General features: G+C 43.0%; 1 protein-coding gene and 1 non-coding gene across 10 annotated transcripts in view; both read right to left on the bottom strand.

Annotated features, from left to right (window-relative positions):
* Positions 1-16,264, bottom strand: part of RYR2 (ryanodine receptor 2) — a 756,877-nt gene that overhangs the window by 342,779 nt on the left and 397,834 nt on the right. For 8 of the 9 annotated variants that reach the window (XM_053910232.1, XM_053910224.1, XM_053910226.1 and 5 more), the window contains one exon: positions 14,461-14,556. The exons of the other annotated variant lie outside the window; for it this stretch is intronic. In XM_053910232.1, coding sequence (XP_053766207.1) covers positions 14,461-14,556 — 96 coding nt within the window. The remainder of the gene's footprint in view (positions 1-14,460; positions 14,557-16,264) is intronic. 9 annotated transcript variants of the gene reach the window in all.
* LOC128772571 (U6 spliceosomal RNA) lies at positions 6,405-6,510 on the bottom strand. Its single transcript, XR_008416749.1, has one exon. It is a non-coding gene; the product is annotated as a U6 spliceosomal RNA (small nuclear RNA).

The raw sequence follows: 16,264 nt of genomic DNA, 5'->3' as shown, positions 1-16,264 counted from the left end.
CTTCAGAAGAAAATTAGCTCATTAAACCTTGAGCTAACATGAAGTTGAGAAGGGAGAGAAAAAGGGACAAGGATTGAAATATAACACAATTTGACAAAATTAGGAAAATAAAAGTAGAAGTTCGTGAAGATAAAGGTATACCGCATTGTTATTCATATACAGAAGGGCAGAATATCAGGAATGCATTAGCAAAATAAATAGGCAAAAAAGACAGACTCAGGGTATTTTACTGGAAGACAAGATGAATGGGAGTCAAAAGCTTCCTGGGGTATATTATCTAAAATAAATAACACATAAAATAAGCAATGTAATTATAATGTACTATTCAGACTTAACTAGGCTCCTGATGGTGTGCTGCTCTCAATTTAGCAATATTTTACGAAGACAGACAAACTAGAAGAGTAAAAGATGGTTAAGAAAAGAAAATGTCAGTTAAAGGTAGTTATGATACAATAGTTAAATAATGTTAGAAATGTGACATTATACAAATATTTATTTGTATAAATTGCTATATCTCAAAACCCACGGAGTGCTGAGCACCAGACACGAAATCACAAATAATTTGAAGCTATTCTTATCTTGCTGGTTACTGTTGGGTGTTTCCCCCCATTTATTTGTTCAATTATCACTTAGTTCATTAAATGGGCTATCTGCCGTGTGAGGTTCTAGATAGGAGTAAAAAGAGGAACAGAATTTGACGTCATTCCTGCTCTTATGAACTTTCCAGACCGCGAAACTTCAGTCCTGGCTGCATTACTTTCCTTTGGCCTTGCAAAGATCATACCTCTTAGCTTCCTAGCTTCAAAGTCCTCATTGGTAAAATGGAAATTATAATGGAACTGACCTCACAAAGTACCTGGGAATCCACTGAGGTAATACAAATGACATCTCATCACAGTGGCCTAAACTCACTCGTCCCACTCCTTTTTTTTTTTTTTTTAAAGTTTATTTCTTTTGAGAGAGAGAAAGAGCACGGGGAGGGGAAGGGCAGAGAGAGGAGGGAGAGAAAGAGAATCTCAAGCAGGCTCCACACTGACGCAAGGCTCGAACCCACAAACTGTGAGATCGTGACCCAACTGACCTACTCAGGAGCCCCTTAGCGTCCAGCTCTTGATTTTTGGCTCAGGTCATGATCTTAACGGCTCCCGAATTTGAGCTGCTGCCTCAGGTTCTGGCTGACAGTATGAAGCTTGCTGGGATTGTCTCTCTCTCTCTCTCTGCCCCTCCACTGCTGTTTGTTTCTCTCTCTCTCTTTTTTTTTATCTCAAAATAAATAGAGAAACTTAAAAAAATATTCCCTTGGCCACACAATGTGCTCATTATAGTGTTCAAGAAACAAGAAAGGTATGCCTCTCTGTGAAATATTAGTGCCTACAAACATACTGGCAGATGCAATTAATTGCTCTAAAGGCCTTTAAATAAAATGTTCAAAGATATATACATCTGAGTACTTTTAAAATAAATCCTCCAGGGCAAGAGAAACACAGATTAATGAGCTCTTCAAAAAGACACCTCAAAGCGGCAAATATTTATTGAGAACTATTATTTTGGGCAGAAATGTAAAATGATCATAGCATCTGCCTAAGCTTTGTATAAATTTTAAAAAGGCAGTCTTTTCAAGAAATGGTGCTAGAGAAATTGGATATTCACAAGTAAAACAATGAAACTAGACCCCTGCTCTACAACACTCAGAAAAATTAACTCAAAATGAATTAAGGACTTAACTCAAATGAAACCAGGAAATTCCTAGAAAAAGAACTTCTTGACCCAGGAACTGGTAATGATCTTTCAGATATGATACCTAAAGCATAAGCAACAAAATAAAAAATAAACAAGTGTGACTAAATCAAACTAAAAAGCTTCTGCGCAACAAAAGAAACCATCAATAATGTTAAAAAAAAGAAGACAACTTATAAAATGGGGAAAAATTGCAAACCGTGTATCTAATAAAGGGTAAATATCCAAAATATACAAAGAACCCATTAGGGAGAAAAAAAAACCCATCCAATTAAAATGGGCAAAAGTGGGGCTTCTGGGTGGCTCAGCGGGTTAAGCATCCAACTTCAGCTCACGTCATGATCTCATAGCTTGTGAGTTCGAGCCCCACGTCAGGCTCTGTGCTGACAGCTCAGAGCCTGGAGCCTGCTTCAGATTCTGTGTCTCCCTCTCACTCTCTGCCCCTCCCCCACTCGTGTTCTTTCTCTCTCTCTCTCTCTCTCTCTCTCTCTCTCAAAAATAAATCAACATTAAAATAATAAAATTGGGGTGCCTGGGTGGCTCAGTCGGTTGAGCGTCCGACTTCAGCTCAGGTCATGATCTCACAGCTTGTGAGTTTGAGCCCCGCATCAGGCTCTGTGCTGACAGCTCAGAGCCTGGAGGCTGCTTCGGATTCTGTGTCTCCCTCTCTCTCTGCTCCTCCCACACTCATGCTCTGTCTCTCTGTCTCTCAAAAATGAATAAACATCAAAAAAAACTTATAAAAATACATAAAACAAAAAATAAAATGGGCAAAAGACCCAAATAGACAACTTTCCCAAAGAAGATATATGAATGGCCAACAGATACATAAAAAGATGCTCAACATCACTAGGCATCAGGGAGAAGTAAATCAAACCCTCAATGAGATATCACCTCCCGCCCATTAGAGTAACTGTCATCAAAAAGGCAAGAGGCAACAAATGCTGGGGTGGATGTGAAGAAAACAGAACCCTTGTGCACCGTTGCCGGGGTTGTAAACTGGTACAGCTGCTATTGGAAAACCGGATGGAGGGCCTTCAAAAAATTAAAAATGGAACCACTACCTGATGCAGTAATTCCGCTTCTGAGAATACACCCCAAGAAAATGAAAACACTAACTCGAAAAGACATCTGCACCCCCACATTCACAGCAGCATTATTTACAAGAGTTGAGACACAGAAACAACCTGAGTGTCCACTGATGGATGAGGGGATAAAGAAGATTACGCCGAGTGAAGTAAGTCAGCCAGAGAAAGACAACAACTGTCTGATCTCAAACAAAAACAAAAACAAACACCAACAACAAAAAAACCCAAAAACCTCCAGGAAAAGAGATCAGACCTGTGATTTCCAGAGGCAAGGAGTGGCGGCAGAGGATTGGATAAAGATCGGTGCTCACTAGCTGCATAAGCTACCACATGCTGAGGATAAGCCAACTCTGCCCTGTGCTACACAAGGCAGTGGGTAAGAGGGTAAATCCTAAGAGTTTTCATCACAAGGGGAGGTCTTTTTGGTTCAGTTCCTTTTACTTAAAAAAAAATTATATATATGTGTGTGTGTGTGTGTGTGTGTGTGTGTGTGTGTGTCTGTGATGATGGATGCAAACTAAATCTGTTGGAGTACGAATTTCACAATCACCTAAGCCAAACCATCGTGCTGTATACCTTAAAGTTACACCACGAGTGTGTCAACTGTATCTCTATACAATTGGGTGGGGGGAGGTCTCCTGCTGTATGAAGACAACCCAGGGGTTGGGGCACCTGGGTGGCTTGGTCGCTTAAGCGTCCAACTTCGGCTCAGGTCATGATCTCACAGTCCGTGAGTTTGAGCCCCGCGTCGGGCTCTCTGCCGATAGCTCGGAGCCTGGAGCCTGCTTCAGATTCTGTGTCTCCCTCTCCCTCTCTCTGCCCTTCCCCCGCTCACGCTCTGTCTCTCTCAAAGATGAATAAACGTAAAAAAAAAAAAAAAAAGAAGAAGAAGAAGAAGAAGACAACCCAGGGGCATCATTTCCAATAAGCACAAAAGAAATGTGCACAGAATAACCTAATTCTGGTACTTGGTCCGTGTGGAAGAGGGGAAAGAGAAAAGTTACACATTGTTTAACAAAACCCACAAATCCTATTTAGTTATTTAGTTATTTTTAAAAAATTTTTTAAAGTAATCTCTACACCAGATGTGGGGCTTGAACTTCACAGTCACACGCTCTACCGACTGAGCCAGCCAGGCGCCCCAAAAACGCACCAGTTTCTCACAGGGCATTATGTGCAGAATGGTCGGTGGTCCTGACATGAAACAGTATGTACAGAGAAGAGTCCACCTTGAGATGCATTTAAAGATGGATACAATTTTAGGAAACTGAGCAACTTGCTCCAAGCCTGAAAACATCAGAAAATACTCCCCGAAGACGTGAACGTACTTTGTCACGTGGTGAAGAGTAACATTTTTTTAATGTTTACTTACTTTTAAGAGAGGGACAGAATGAGAGAGAGAGAGAGAGAGAGAGAGAGAGAGAAAGAGAGAGAGAGAGAGAGAACGTAAGCAGGGGTGGGGGCAGAGAGAGAGGCGGACAGAGGATCTGAAGCAAACTTTGTGCTGAGAGCAGTGAGCCCGATGTGGGACTCGAACTCATGAACCGCGAGCAAGGTCATGACCTGAGCCGAAGTCGGATGCTCAAGTGACGGAAACCCAGGTGCCCCAAGACTAGTATTTTAAATCATGTGTGTCTAAACCTGCATTACATAGTATGGTTCAAGAGAACAAATGAGAGAGAGGGGAGACACGGTGTTGTGATGGCCAAGAGGGGCTGGCTGGGTTGGAATACTCCAGAAGTCACTCCCAGCTCAGACACTCTAGGACATAGGTCACTAGAGCTTACCTGTTTACATGCAGGAGATATTCTCCCTCATGACCTTGGAAGAACACAGAAGGGCACACTCAGTCCTTTGCTTCCCTGTACCTGAGCAGCATATATCATGAAGGGATAGAGGCGATCAAGTTCAGAGCCAGAAGGCCAAAGTTTGAGTTCTGCCTTGGCTGCTTCCACACTGTATGACCTTGAAAAAATAGCTGCACTGTGCCTCACTTCCCCATCTGTGAAATGGGGATACTGAGGCTATCTACCTCATAGAGTTATTGTGGGGATTTAGAGACTTCATATATTTATTATTTTCTTTTGAGAGAGAGAATGTGAGCAGGGGAGAGGGACAGAGGGAGAGGGAGGGAGTGAAGGAGGAAGAGAAAGAAAGAGAGAGAGAGAGAGAGAGAGAGAGAGAGAGAGAGAGAGAGAGGATCTCAAGCAGGCCCCCTGCTCAGTACACGGCCCGACATGGGGCTCAATCCCACAGCCCTGAGACCCATGACCTGAGATGAAACCAAGAGTCGGACGCAACGGACCGAGCCACCCAGACGGCCCATGAGTTAACATACTTAAGGGGCTCAGAACACTGTCTGGCACCCAGTAAAGGTAAGTGCTTGCTAATATTAAGCTTTTCCACCTGCAATTCTTCATCCTGAGTCGGAGCCATCTCAACATGGGGAAAAACAAAACTGTAACAAAAAAAACCGCATTTCTCTAAACTGAATTATGCAGTTTTATCAGGGAGCTCTGACACTGCCTGTGGTCACACAGCAGCCAGGCTCTCTCGTTTCAGATCTTGTCTGATCCAAAGAATCCAGCGTATGATCTGCAACATCGTTTATCACTTTACTCCTTGTATGTTTCAACGGTTTGCACAAGTGTTTTTTATAAGAAGCTCTTGGCTGAAGGTCTTTGCATGGTGCCCAGAGTACGTTCATGTACACATTTGGCATCAAATTTCTAACAGCCCCCCTCCCCCAATCCCACAGCAACCCGTGGGGCGTGCTGGAGGCACACTTTTCATCTGGACTTTTCAACAGTTTTCCCTAATTTTATTGCCGAACACAGAACACCTGTCTAGTTTATTTCTATAATGTAAATGCCCTTTTAAGAGAACGCAAATAATCTTGTAGTTATTAACAACGGCTACTTATTTTTAAAAAAAGGCGTTAGGTTCTTATTGTGACATTTTTATTCATTTAATGCAATGAAATGTGTCGACTAACAGTCCTTTGGGCAATGCCCATTTTACAGGCAAAAATATGAGGCACAAAGGGTTGGAGTCGTGCAGCTATAAAGAATGAAGCTGGGCTTGGAACTTAAGCAGTCCATTTCAGAATCCATCCTTGTAATCAATCTTAAAAGTTCTCTGCTTCTCCTTAACACAGTATAAAAGTACGTGGAAAACAAGAGATGATTAAAAAGTGAGCTGCCATTTCTGATGAGGTAGTCTTGGCAGACTTCAACCCTGTTTTTTGTTTTTGTTTTGTTTTGAATTTAATGTTTACTTATTTTGACACACACACACACACACACAAAGAATCCGAAGCAGGCTCCAGGCTCTGAGCTGTCAGCACAGGGCCTGACGTGGGGCTCGAACTCACGAACCCTGAGATCATGACCTGAGCTGAAGTCAGACGCTCAACCGACTGAGCCACGCAGGCGCCCCTTAACTTAAATTCAAGTTAGCTGACATACAGAATCGTCATGGCTTATGGAGTAGGACCCAGTCATTCGACTCTTACAAATGACACCCCAGCGCTCATCCCCAAAAGTGCCCTCCTTAATGCCCACCGCCCATTTAACCCATAAAAATATGGAACGCATCACGAATTTGCACGTCACCCTTGCACAGGGCCACGCTAATCTTCTCTGTATCTTTCCACGTTTAGTTTGTGTGATGCCAAAGTGAGCACTCAACCCTGTCTTTGCTGATGAAATGGTAGGAAACCCATTTAGGAGACCAGAGGCATGAGACAGCCTGAGCTGAGACATCAGTTCCCACCGCATCAACTATACCCTGAGACCTAACACCACTTCCCTTCTCCAGTTGCAGCTGCCTCCGGCGGGCACCCAGGCGGCTGAGCTCACGGCCCATCAAGATTATGTTTCCTGTATCACATCAACGCTAAGGGAGGACACCTGTGATGCATCCTGCCTTGACACCGAAGATAAACCCCTCAGGTGGGTAGTGACTGGCTTCTTTCTTTTGACTACCATGCCCGAGTGAGTAGAACCCACTTTAAAAGCCAAGGCACTAAAACAAAAGGCTTGATTCAATCAAGAGGCACGTTGACTTGAGAAAACTGAGCTACGTCAGACACGATGCAAAGAAACTTTAATGAACTCAGTTCTAGATGAAGTCCTTAAGCCATGATAGGGTCCCCGGACTTCAAGCATGACGGAAAGCAAGTGACACAGCACAATTATTTCACCAAAGATGATGCTAGAAGTATTTAATATCCAGCGTGGTAGGAACGAAACCCTATCAGAGCAGACACTGGCATTAAGCAGCCATCTGTTGGTAGCAGCACATACGAGCCGAACCTTCACTTTTGTCCATGACAGTAAAACATAGGTTTAGTACACAGAGAGGACAAGAAACAGTCAAGGTCAAAGGCAGAAATCACTGGCTGTGATTTTGTTTTTAATAAGAGGCTTTCCTCAAGCAAGCCCTTCCCAGATAACATAGTTTCTCTGAGATTAGACTCCTCTTCTCTTCTTCCAGCTAAGCAGACATTTAGAGGGTGGCATCTAACCAGCTGTGTGTGGGAAGAAATAACATCAGCAAAAGGGACCAATGCTCCTACGTGCACAGCAACCCCGGGGGATCTAAGGAAGCAGGATGGGAGTGTGGATTCCAGGAACTGTCCAAAAACACCCCCAGGGGACAAAAGCTCTCGTGAATTCGTGGGAGGCTGGATGGGGGGATGTAGACTGGAGAGAGAGAACGTCCACGGGACAGATGTGGGCAAGCTTCACTTATCAACCCCTCTCCCCATCGCCTTAGGACAATTCCTTGCCCTTTGCTGGCCATTGGGGTCAGTATGGAATGTCGGGAGAACAACAGACACCCCCAAGGGCAGGAAGTGTCCAATATAGGTACCAACTGACTTTGACTTTGGGCTTTCAATCTTTCATACCTTCCTTACCCAAATCCTTAGGAGGCTGGTTAGTCAGAGCCTGGGGAGATGATCTCTGTTAAGTTACACTCCTCTCGGCGGTGGAAAGCCCTGGCCGGCATTCCCGCCATGTTGGCAGAAATGGAGTGAGCAGCGCTATGGCACCTGTGACTCTTGGACTGAGGCTCTCCTTCCCACTCCTTAAACAGACTGGGTGACAAAGACTGAGCCTGCCTTTGATACTCCCCGCCACAGGACCTATCTGAGGAGCTGACGCTCCGAGGACAACACACGTTCATGGACCACTGAGGCAGGATTGTCAAACAGACCAAAAAGGCAAAGTAAGCATGGCAAACAGATCTAAGAATTAAAAGCCCACCGTGAATCCGAACTTCCTATTTAGTGTCAAAACACAGGAGAGGATTGCAGATCCATTGCACAACCTGGAGGGCCACCACCCGGGAACAAGGCCACCAGACCCCACCTGTCTATGAAATCCTGAGCCCGGTCCCTTCCAGCCTCCTTCAAACTTTAACATCAGGTGCCAGAAATGAGTCATATGGTTAAATGAGCATAAGTGGGAAGAGATAATAAAATCAATCAGCGCTATGCCACAAAGCACTACAGTGTTCTTCCCAAATGTGAGACAGTTGAAGATTTTTTTTTTCCATCTCTAAAAAACCATTTTCTGAAAACACAATTTGCCATCTATCCCACACACAGGCTTTTAGAAACGCATTCTGAAATGGATACAGATTCTGGGTAACCCAGCAACTTTGATCACCTGCCTCATTCAGAAAGGAATGTTCTGTTTCATTTGGACTTTACTTTGAGGGACTCCCCCCCCCCCCACTTTTCACACTGCTGGTAAAATAGATTTAAAAAAAAGCCCTCCAAATCTAGATTCTCCGCTCTCTGTCCTCCTTTTCTTTCCAGCCATAACTTAATGCTTTGTTGGGAAAGGAAGTAGAAAGGCTGTATGTGGACGTTTCCAGCATCCTTCAAAAAGGAGTAATTTTTGACCAGGGACTTAGCTAACTATTAAATTAGTAACCTTTAACCGCTAATACATTATTTCAAACATTGAGTGAATATCTTTGGAAATGTACACTCAGTTTCCCTGTCTTAAATGACCCATTAGCATCAAACATGATTTTACATATTGTAATGACCCAGATCATTATTAAAAACACCAGTCATTATAATGAGCTCTAGACGAAGTCACAGAAGTAAATGAATGAATAAGTTATGAAGGAGTGGTAGGGTCAATGGGTACCGACCCCAACAGCTATCACAAAAGGTTGTCTTTACACAGTCTGCAATATCATGGTGATTCTGATTTAATGTTTCTTGTAAGAGTCAGGTGCACAATGTCCTGGCTATACCCATAGCTGGCTTTCTGCACAATTGAAAGATCTGAATCAACCAACGGCTGAAGTTGCCTTCTTCAAAGCTACCTCCTGGAAAACCGTCCCTTTCTGTGATATCATTAAGTGTTGCCTAAACAGTTGGTATCATTCCAAAAGGTTAGCTATGATTTCTGCATTGCCAACAGTGGAGAACAATATCCTGTGACCTCCTGCATTTTCTAACTCGATTGTTCATACCTAAGTACGTGTTTAGGGGGAGGACCCTGGCACACAAGATTCTGGGACAGATTATTCACAGGTTACACATTTTTCCCTTTGAGAAATGATGAGCTTATGCTCTCCAAGAAATAATTGTGACATCTTTGGAAGCTTTAAACGATTGTATTTCGGGATGCCTGGATGGCTCAGTCCATTAAGTATCCGACTCTTGATTTCGGCTCAGGTCATGATCCTGAGATAGAGCCCCATGTTGGGCTCTGCGCTGACAGCACGGAGCCCGCTTGGGATTCTCTCTCTCCTTCTCTCTGTGCCCCTCCTCCACTTGTGCTGACATGCTCGAGCTCGCTCTCTTTCAAAATAAATAAATAAATAAGGTTAAAAAAATAAACTATCATATTCCTAGGTACCACATGCTGTATGGTACGTGAGCATGAAGCTTAGGCAATTCAAGACCCCTGAAAGATTCCTTCTTCTGCTGAAACCCAGAGGGACCTTCCTTCATGGGACTTACTCAGAGTGGAGAACAATGGGCAGGAATCTCAAAGAAGACCACGTTCATCCCTGCAAAGCTATGTGTGGGATACACTGTACAAAAGTAAGACTCAGAGAAACTATGCAGCCCCCTGACTGGCAGACCATTTCAGTCAACTATTCCTTGAAGTTCCCAAATAGCGTTCCAAGTGCTAAGAACATCCTAAGGAGAACCCGGCCTTCAGAAATACATCAACTCAATCAACTGGACTTGCTCGTGCAAATCTTTTGTCTTTTCAATTAAATTTGGCCCAGAGACATAGTCACACATGAAGCCTGGGGAAAGGTCTACTTTATCTCTTGTTCTCTCAAGAAATTCATAGTGGCTGTTCTTACCGATGCTCCGATAGAGCCTTAGGCACTAGAGATACTAGTCAACTTTTGATGACGCACAATGTGTACAAAAGGTTGTGTCCACCGCTCTTTCTGAGACTTGCTAACATGTAAGGAGATAAATAGTGGTTGGCTGGGGAGCAGACACTGCCAGGGCCCTGATCAAACCCTCACGCTCTGCATTCAGTGAAATTCCAGCAGCCAAGTTCTGCATTTCTTTGCTTGAGGATTTGCTCTGATCACAGCGGCAGCTGGAAAAGCCACAGAATTAACACCCCCTGGGAGCAGCACTGCTCAGTGACAGAGAAAAGTTGGTTGTAAACATCTTGTCTCAGCCCTCAGGTGGGAGAACTGTAGGGCTCAGTTTCCCAGAATTCCCCAAGGGAAAAGCTCCAGCTACACACGGTGGTAACTTGCTTGTCAACACACCCTCTCTGACCCCTTCTCTACCGAGTCTCACGGTGACTCCCTTCCCAAATAAACCTCCAGTCCTTTTCTCAAGGTCTGCGTCTGGTGGTACCAGACAAATGTACTTCATTAACACAACCTTTGGCTGGCCTTTTCAGATCTTCATCAGATTTCCATTTGAGTCCGTACCAATTTGACTTTTGTCCACTGGACTTTTTTTCCCCCTTTTTTGGAGAAAGAGAGAGAGAGGAAAGAGAGCATGCTCACACATGAGCTCTGGAGAGGTGGCGGGGCCAGAGTGGGAGAGAGAATCCTAAGCAGGCTCCACTCTCAACATGGAACCCAACACGGGGCTTGATCCCAGGATGCTGGGATCATGACCTGAGCCAAAATCAAAAGTTGGACCCTCAACCAACTGGGCCACCCAGGCACCCCTGTCCACTGACCTCTTCTAAAGGAAACCTTGAGTTCCTAGGGTTACCCCTCGCTCTGCTCTACTGTTCACATACAGACACAGAGACTAGCAGTGCAGCTGGAAACAGATCAGCTGAGGTGATCATGTTCAGCAGTTTCTGAGAGTAAGATGATGCATATATGAGCACTCAGGAAACAGTTACGTACGAATGAAATAAATTTATCTTATGCATGTGTGTATATGGTATGATCTAATGATATGCATATCGTTACTGTTACTGTCTCTAAAAACTAAGCAACATTGTACCTTCTCTAAGAAGAAAAGTAGTTCATTAAAAGCATAAATGTAAGGACAATAGAGAAAATTTGTTTTAGTGAAAAATATTTCAGAGATGTACAAACTAGGAGGCTACAAAGCATAGTGAACATACTTTAAGTCTGACGTATGATTATGAGCTAGGGGTTCATCTTTGCTGTAACAATTAATTCTAGTATCTACAATCATTCATTTAAATGTTCTATGCCTCAATTTCCCTTCCCTTAATTTTTTTGATGTTTATTTTTGAAAGAGAGGGAGAGATAGAGGGAGAGAGCATTTTTATTTTTTTTTTAATATTTATTCACTTTTGAGAGACAGAGAGAGAGAGCAAGTGGGGGAGGGGTAGAGAGAAAGGGAGACACAGAATCTGAAGCAGGCTCCAGGCTCTGAGCTGTCAGCAGAGACCTCAACACAGAGCTCAAAACCATGAACCGTGAGATCACGACCTGAGCCAAAGTCAGACGCTCAGCCGACTGAGCCACCCAGGCACCCCTCAATTTCCTTTCCTTTAAGGTGACATGTTAGGTTCAGCATTTTCCAAGGGTCCTTCCTACTCCTGACTTTCACTGTGCTTTCTGAGAGCATGGGGGCTTCTACGTGAAGTGGAAATGCCTGTGACCAACAGCTGGATTGGACAAAGACAACAGCAAATAGTGATTTGCATCCAGTGGGAATGTGCCTATAAACAACCAAACAGAAGACTCCAGACACTGGGCTCTACTTAGCTCAGTTTAAAGGATGCTCCATTCTGTTCTTTCCTTGTCTCTCTCCTTTTTTGCTGAGCACTTTTTTTTCTGCGCGTGTGTGTGTGTTTTAAAAGCTTATTTATTTATTTTGTGAGAGAGAGAGAGAGAGACAGAGAGAGGGAGAATCCCAAGCAGGCTCCACACTGTGAACGCAGAGCCTGATGCAGGACTCAAACTCATGAACTGTGAGATCATGACCTGAGCCGAAATCAGGAGTTGGTCGCTCAACTGAATGAGCCACCCAGGGGCCCCTGTGTATGTGTGTGTGTGTGTGTGTTTCAAGTGAAGCAGTTGATTCACCCAACATTAATACTGTCCTGAAGGTTGCTGGGCTCTCTCTCTTTCCAGATCCTCCCCATGGCTAGAAAAAGGGGTCAGCATACCTTTATGTATCGACTGAAGATTGCCAACAATTCTGGACATGTTGACCCAAGAACCTATCCATTTATGCAATCATGCCATCACCTTTTTTTTTTCTTTTAGTGTTTATTTATTTTTGAGACAGAGACAGAGCACGAGTGGGGGAGGGGCAGAGAGAGGGAGACGCAGAATCTGAAGCAGGCTCCAGGCTCTGAGCTGTCAGCACAGAACCCAATGCGGGGCTCGAACCTGTCAACTGCGAGGTCATGACCTGAGCCAAAGTCAGATGCTCAACCAACTGAGCCACCCAGGGGCCCCCAAAAATATGCCATCACCTTGTTAACCATCAATTGATCATACTCCTGAGAGTTATTCAGTTTTCTCCTTATTCAAGATATTCTGTCTTGGTCCACAGTCATGCCATTGGTGCTGTGATACCATGAAAGCTGTCATTTACAATTCTTGCACCTACTTTAGCTCAACAATCTCCTTCTTTATATCTGCCACCCAAGAATTCAGCAATGCCTTAAAACTCAAAGTCTGTGACTCAAATTTCTCTTCCTCCTAAACCTTCATCATTAAAACTTCACTCGGAGACTTAAAATTACCCCCTTTGACCACAACCATCTGTTCTCCTATTCATTCCATTCCGACAAACAAACCTATCCTTGAATGGGTCTTTCTCATGCAAGAGTCATGAAATTGTTTCTGTACTGACAGGTATATTCTTAAGTGAATCCAAACATCCATTCATACATTCATTTCTTCGTTTGTTTAATAAAAACTGTCCAACATCCACTAGGTGCCAGATGGGATGGTAAACCCAAAGATGAATGAAATCGTGTCTATAGCTTCAAGGCGTTCATTGCTCGTGTAGGAGACTGAGAGAAAAAAAATAAGTAACGTAAAGGGGCATCGGTGGTATAGAAGGGCAGCTGATAAAATACTGTGCAAAGAGAGAAAGAAGCAACCAATTTCAGTCTGGGGTGTTGCTGATACAAACTGTGGTGTTGGATAAGTTCAGGAAGCCCTGGTTATCAGAGTTAAGTTTCTACAACACCAAAATAAGAATAACATACTTACTATGTTAGAGAGGGAGAAATCAGGTTGAGTGCTTATAACTATTTTATGATTATACAGACAGTTTATTAGTATCTACTGAAACATTAAAAATTTTTTTTTTAAGTTTATTTATTTGAGAGAGAGAGAGAGAGATTAGGGAGGGGCAGAGAGAGAGGGAGACACAGAATCCGAAGCAGGCTCCAGGCTCCGAGCTGTCAGCACAGAGCCCGATGCGGGGCTTGAACTCATGAACGGTGAGATCGTGACCCGAGCCGAAGTCAAACACTCAACCGACTGAGCCACCCAGGCGCCCCTACTGGAACATTTTAAAATAAAATATTATGCTGTGTGATTTGGAAAACTAATTTTTTTTTCAAATCTGTCCAAATAATCCTTTGAACACAAGCCAAAAATAGAAGTTCCAAACCACTTTTTTGTTTGTTTGTTTGTACAGTACATTTGGAATGAATGATTTGAAAAAGAATGAGAATTCTGGCTCTTTAGAAGCTTTCAGGGCTTCATTTTTTTTTAATGTAAATGAACAAGATATCGTAAAATTGCTTTTCAGAAATAACTAAGAAAAATACCAACGACTGGACCACCTGGGTGTTTCAGCTGGTTAAGTGTCCGACTCTTGATTTCAGCTCAGGTCATGATCTGATGGTCACGAGATCGAGCCCCACGTTGGGTTCTGTGTGCTGACAGCACAGAGCCTATTTGGGGATTCTCTTTTTCCCTCTCTCTCTGCCCCTCCCTGGCTGTTGCTGCTGACTCTCTCTTTCTCTCTCTCTCTCAAAATAAATAAACTTAAAAAAAAAACGATTTTGTCAATAAGTAAAAACTTCAACCTATTAAAAGGAAAACACTTACATTGCACCGATGCTCTGTTTTTATCTTCAATTTGCTTTTATGTCTTAAAGGACATAAAACAGGAGAAAATAGTAAAGATATATCATGACAAGGAGATAATCGGAAAACATACCAGAAGAAGCTTCCAGTCTTTCCAATCGGCTGATCAACCAGTCCAGGGAGCCAGAAAATTGGGCACAGTTTTTACGATTTCCTCTAATTAGAGCCGCTGCAAAAGAAAAAGAGCAGACTTCACAGTTATGTGATTTTCCAGGTTAAAATGCAAGGGAAGTTGCTAGTGGCCCTGAAATGGTGGATCAAGAAGAAAATGCTTTGGCTTAAAACATAAATATATAGACACACCTACGTGGACAAAACTGAGATACTTTTTTGAAAGAATTGATATTTATTAATAGGGACTGAAACAAAACACAGCTCATTAGAAAGAATACATCTTGAAGAAAGTTACATTTCATATTGGGAGGAAATAATAAAGGATAATGGAAAAACCAGTGTCCTGGGAGTTGCCTCACCTGGGCTCTAATACTCTTTGCATTTAATTAGCCAGGAGATTAAATCATTTAATTTCCCTAGAGCTCAACATTCTCACCTCTATAATGAAGAAGTTAAGAGCACACCAGTTTTCCTGAAAATGGAGCACAAAATACTAGGAGATACACCCCGGTAACTGTAATAGGCACATAGACAGATACAATTAATTAAAATGTTACCTGGAAAAAAGGATGGGAGGGTAGATGACTAGTAAGTCTGAACCCTTCTGCTTTCCCCCTGTATCTCCACTTCTCCTTTAAAAAAGATTCACCACCATGCACTTGAAGGATTCTGACATGCAGTCAAATCGCCTGTTCTGTGTTTAACCTACTGTTTCTGACACACCTTTGACAAAAGAAACCATCTTCTATGAAACTCCTACGCGACCTCGAGGATCTCCTTCAATCCAATGTACATAATCCATTTAAAACTTCCAATGATTCAAAATCATGCCATTCTTTCAAAGCAAATCTGGTGAATATTTTAGGTTAATTCATGAGATTGTTCAGAAACTACAATTGCCCACAAAGGGTCGGTGAGATGGTGACAGAATAGGGCATTTAATGGGAAAAAGATGTCGCCATAAGAAAACAATCACTATTTTTTTTTAATTTTTTTTTTAACGTTTATTTATTTTTGAGACAGAGAGAGACAGAGCATGAACAGGGGAGGGGCAGAGAGAGAGGGAGACACAGAATCTGAAACAGGCTCCAGGGGCTCGAACTCATGGACTGTGAGATCATGACCTGAGCCGAAGTCGGACACTTAACCGACCGAGCCACCCAGATGCCCCAACAATCACTATTTAAACTCTGCTAGTGCCAGAAAGCAGTTTGAAGAACGCAAGTTTCAGAGCCCCTGTGGTGACAGAGCATAATTAATGTTAGACTTCTGTCACATAAACTAAACGTTGGTACCTGACCTCAGAGTAAGAAAAGAAACAGTGACAGCAAAGACAGGAAGGTCTATTCTTACAACTGTAGAAGAGCTCTGTGCACAGAGCCGCAGGACATTTGCACAAAGAGTAAACAATGATGCGCTTAATTACTTAGACTCCTCTCTCCCTCTGGGGCCAGATGTCCAGCAAGAGCCAGCAATCAGCTACACACACACACACACACACACACACACACACACACACACACACAAGTGACAAGTGCCAGGGACAAGTGTCAAGGATGAGGTGTCATAGAAGGATAAGGAGTCCAATGTATTCGGCAGGATTTCTAATTTTAACCCATTAGAATATCTGTTCATGACTTACAACAACAGCCACCGAGGGAGGGTATAGGGTAAGGTTTCTGAATCTTTACAGAGTCTCATTTGTTTAAAATTTAACTCACTCTTTTAATTTTACCTCTGGTTTTTAAACCTGAAGATAGTAA

This window comes from Panthera pardus, unplaced genomic scaffold, assembly GCF_024362965.1.
Source record: "Panthera pardus isolate Hobbes unplaced genomic scaffold, ASM2436296v1 HiC_scaffold_22, whole genome shotgun sequence".
NCBI classification, from domain to species: Eukaryota; Metazoa; Chordata; class Mammalia; order Carnivora; family Felidae; genus Panthera; species Panthera pardus.
This window is presented reverse-complemented; position numbering and strand designations above follow the sequence as displayed.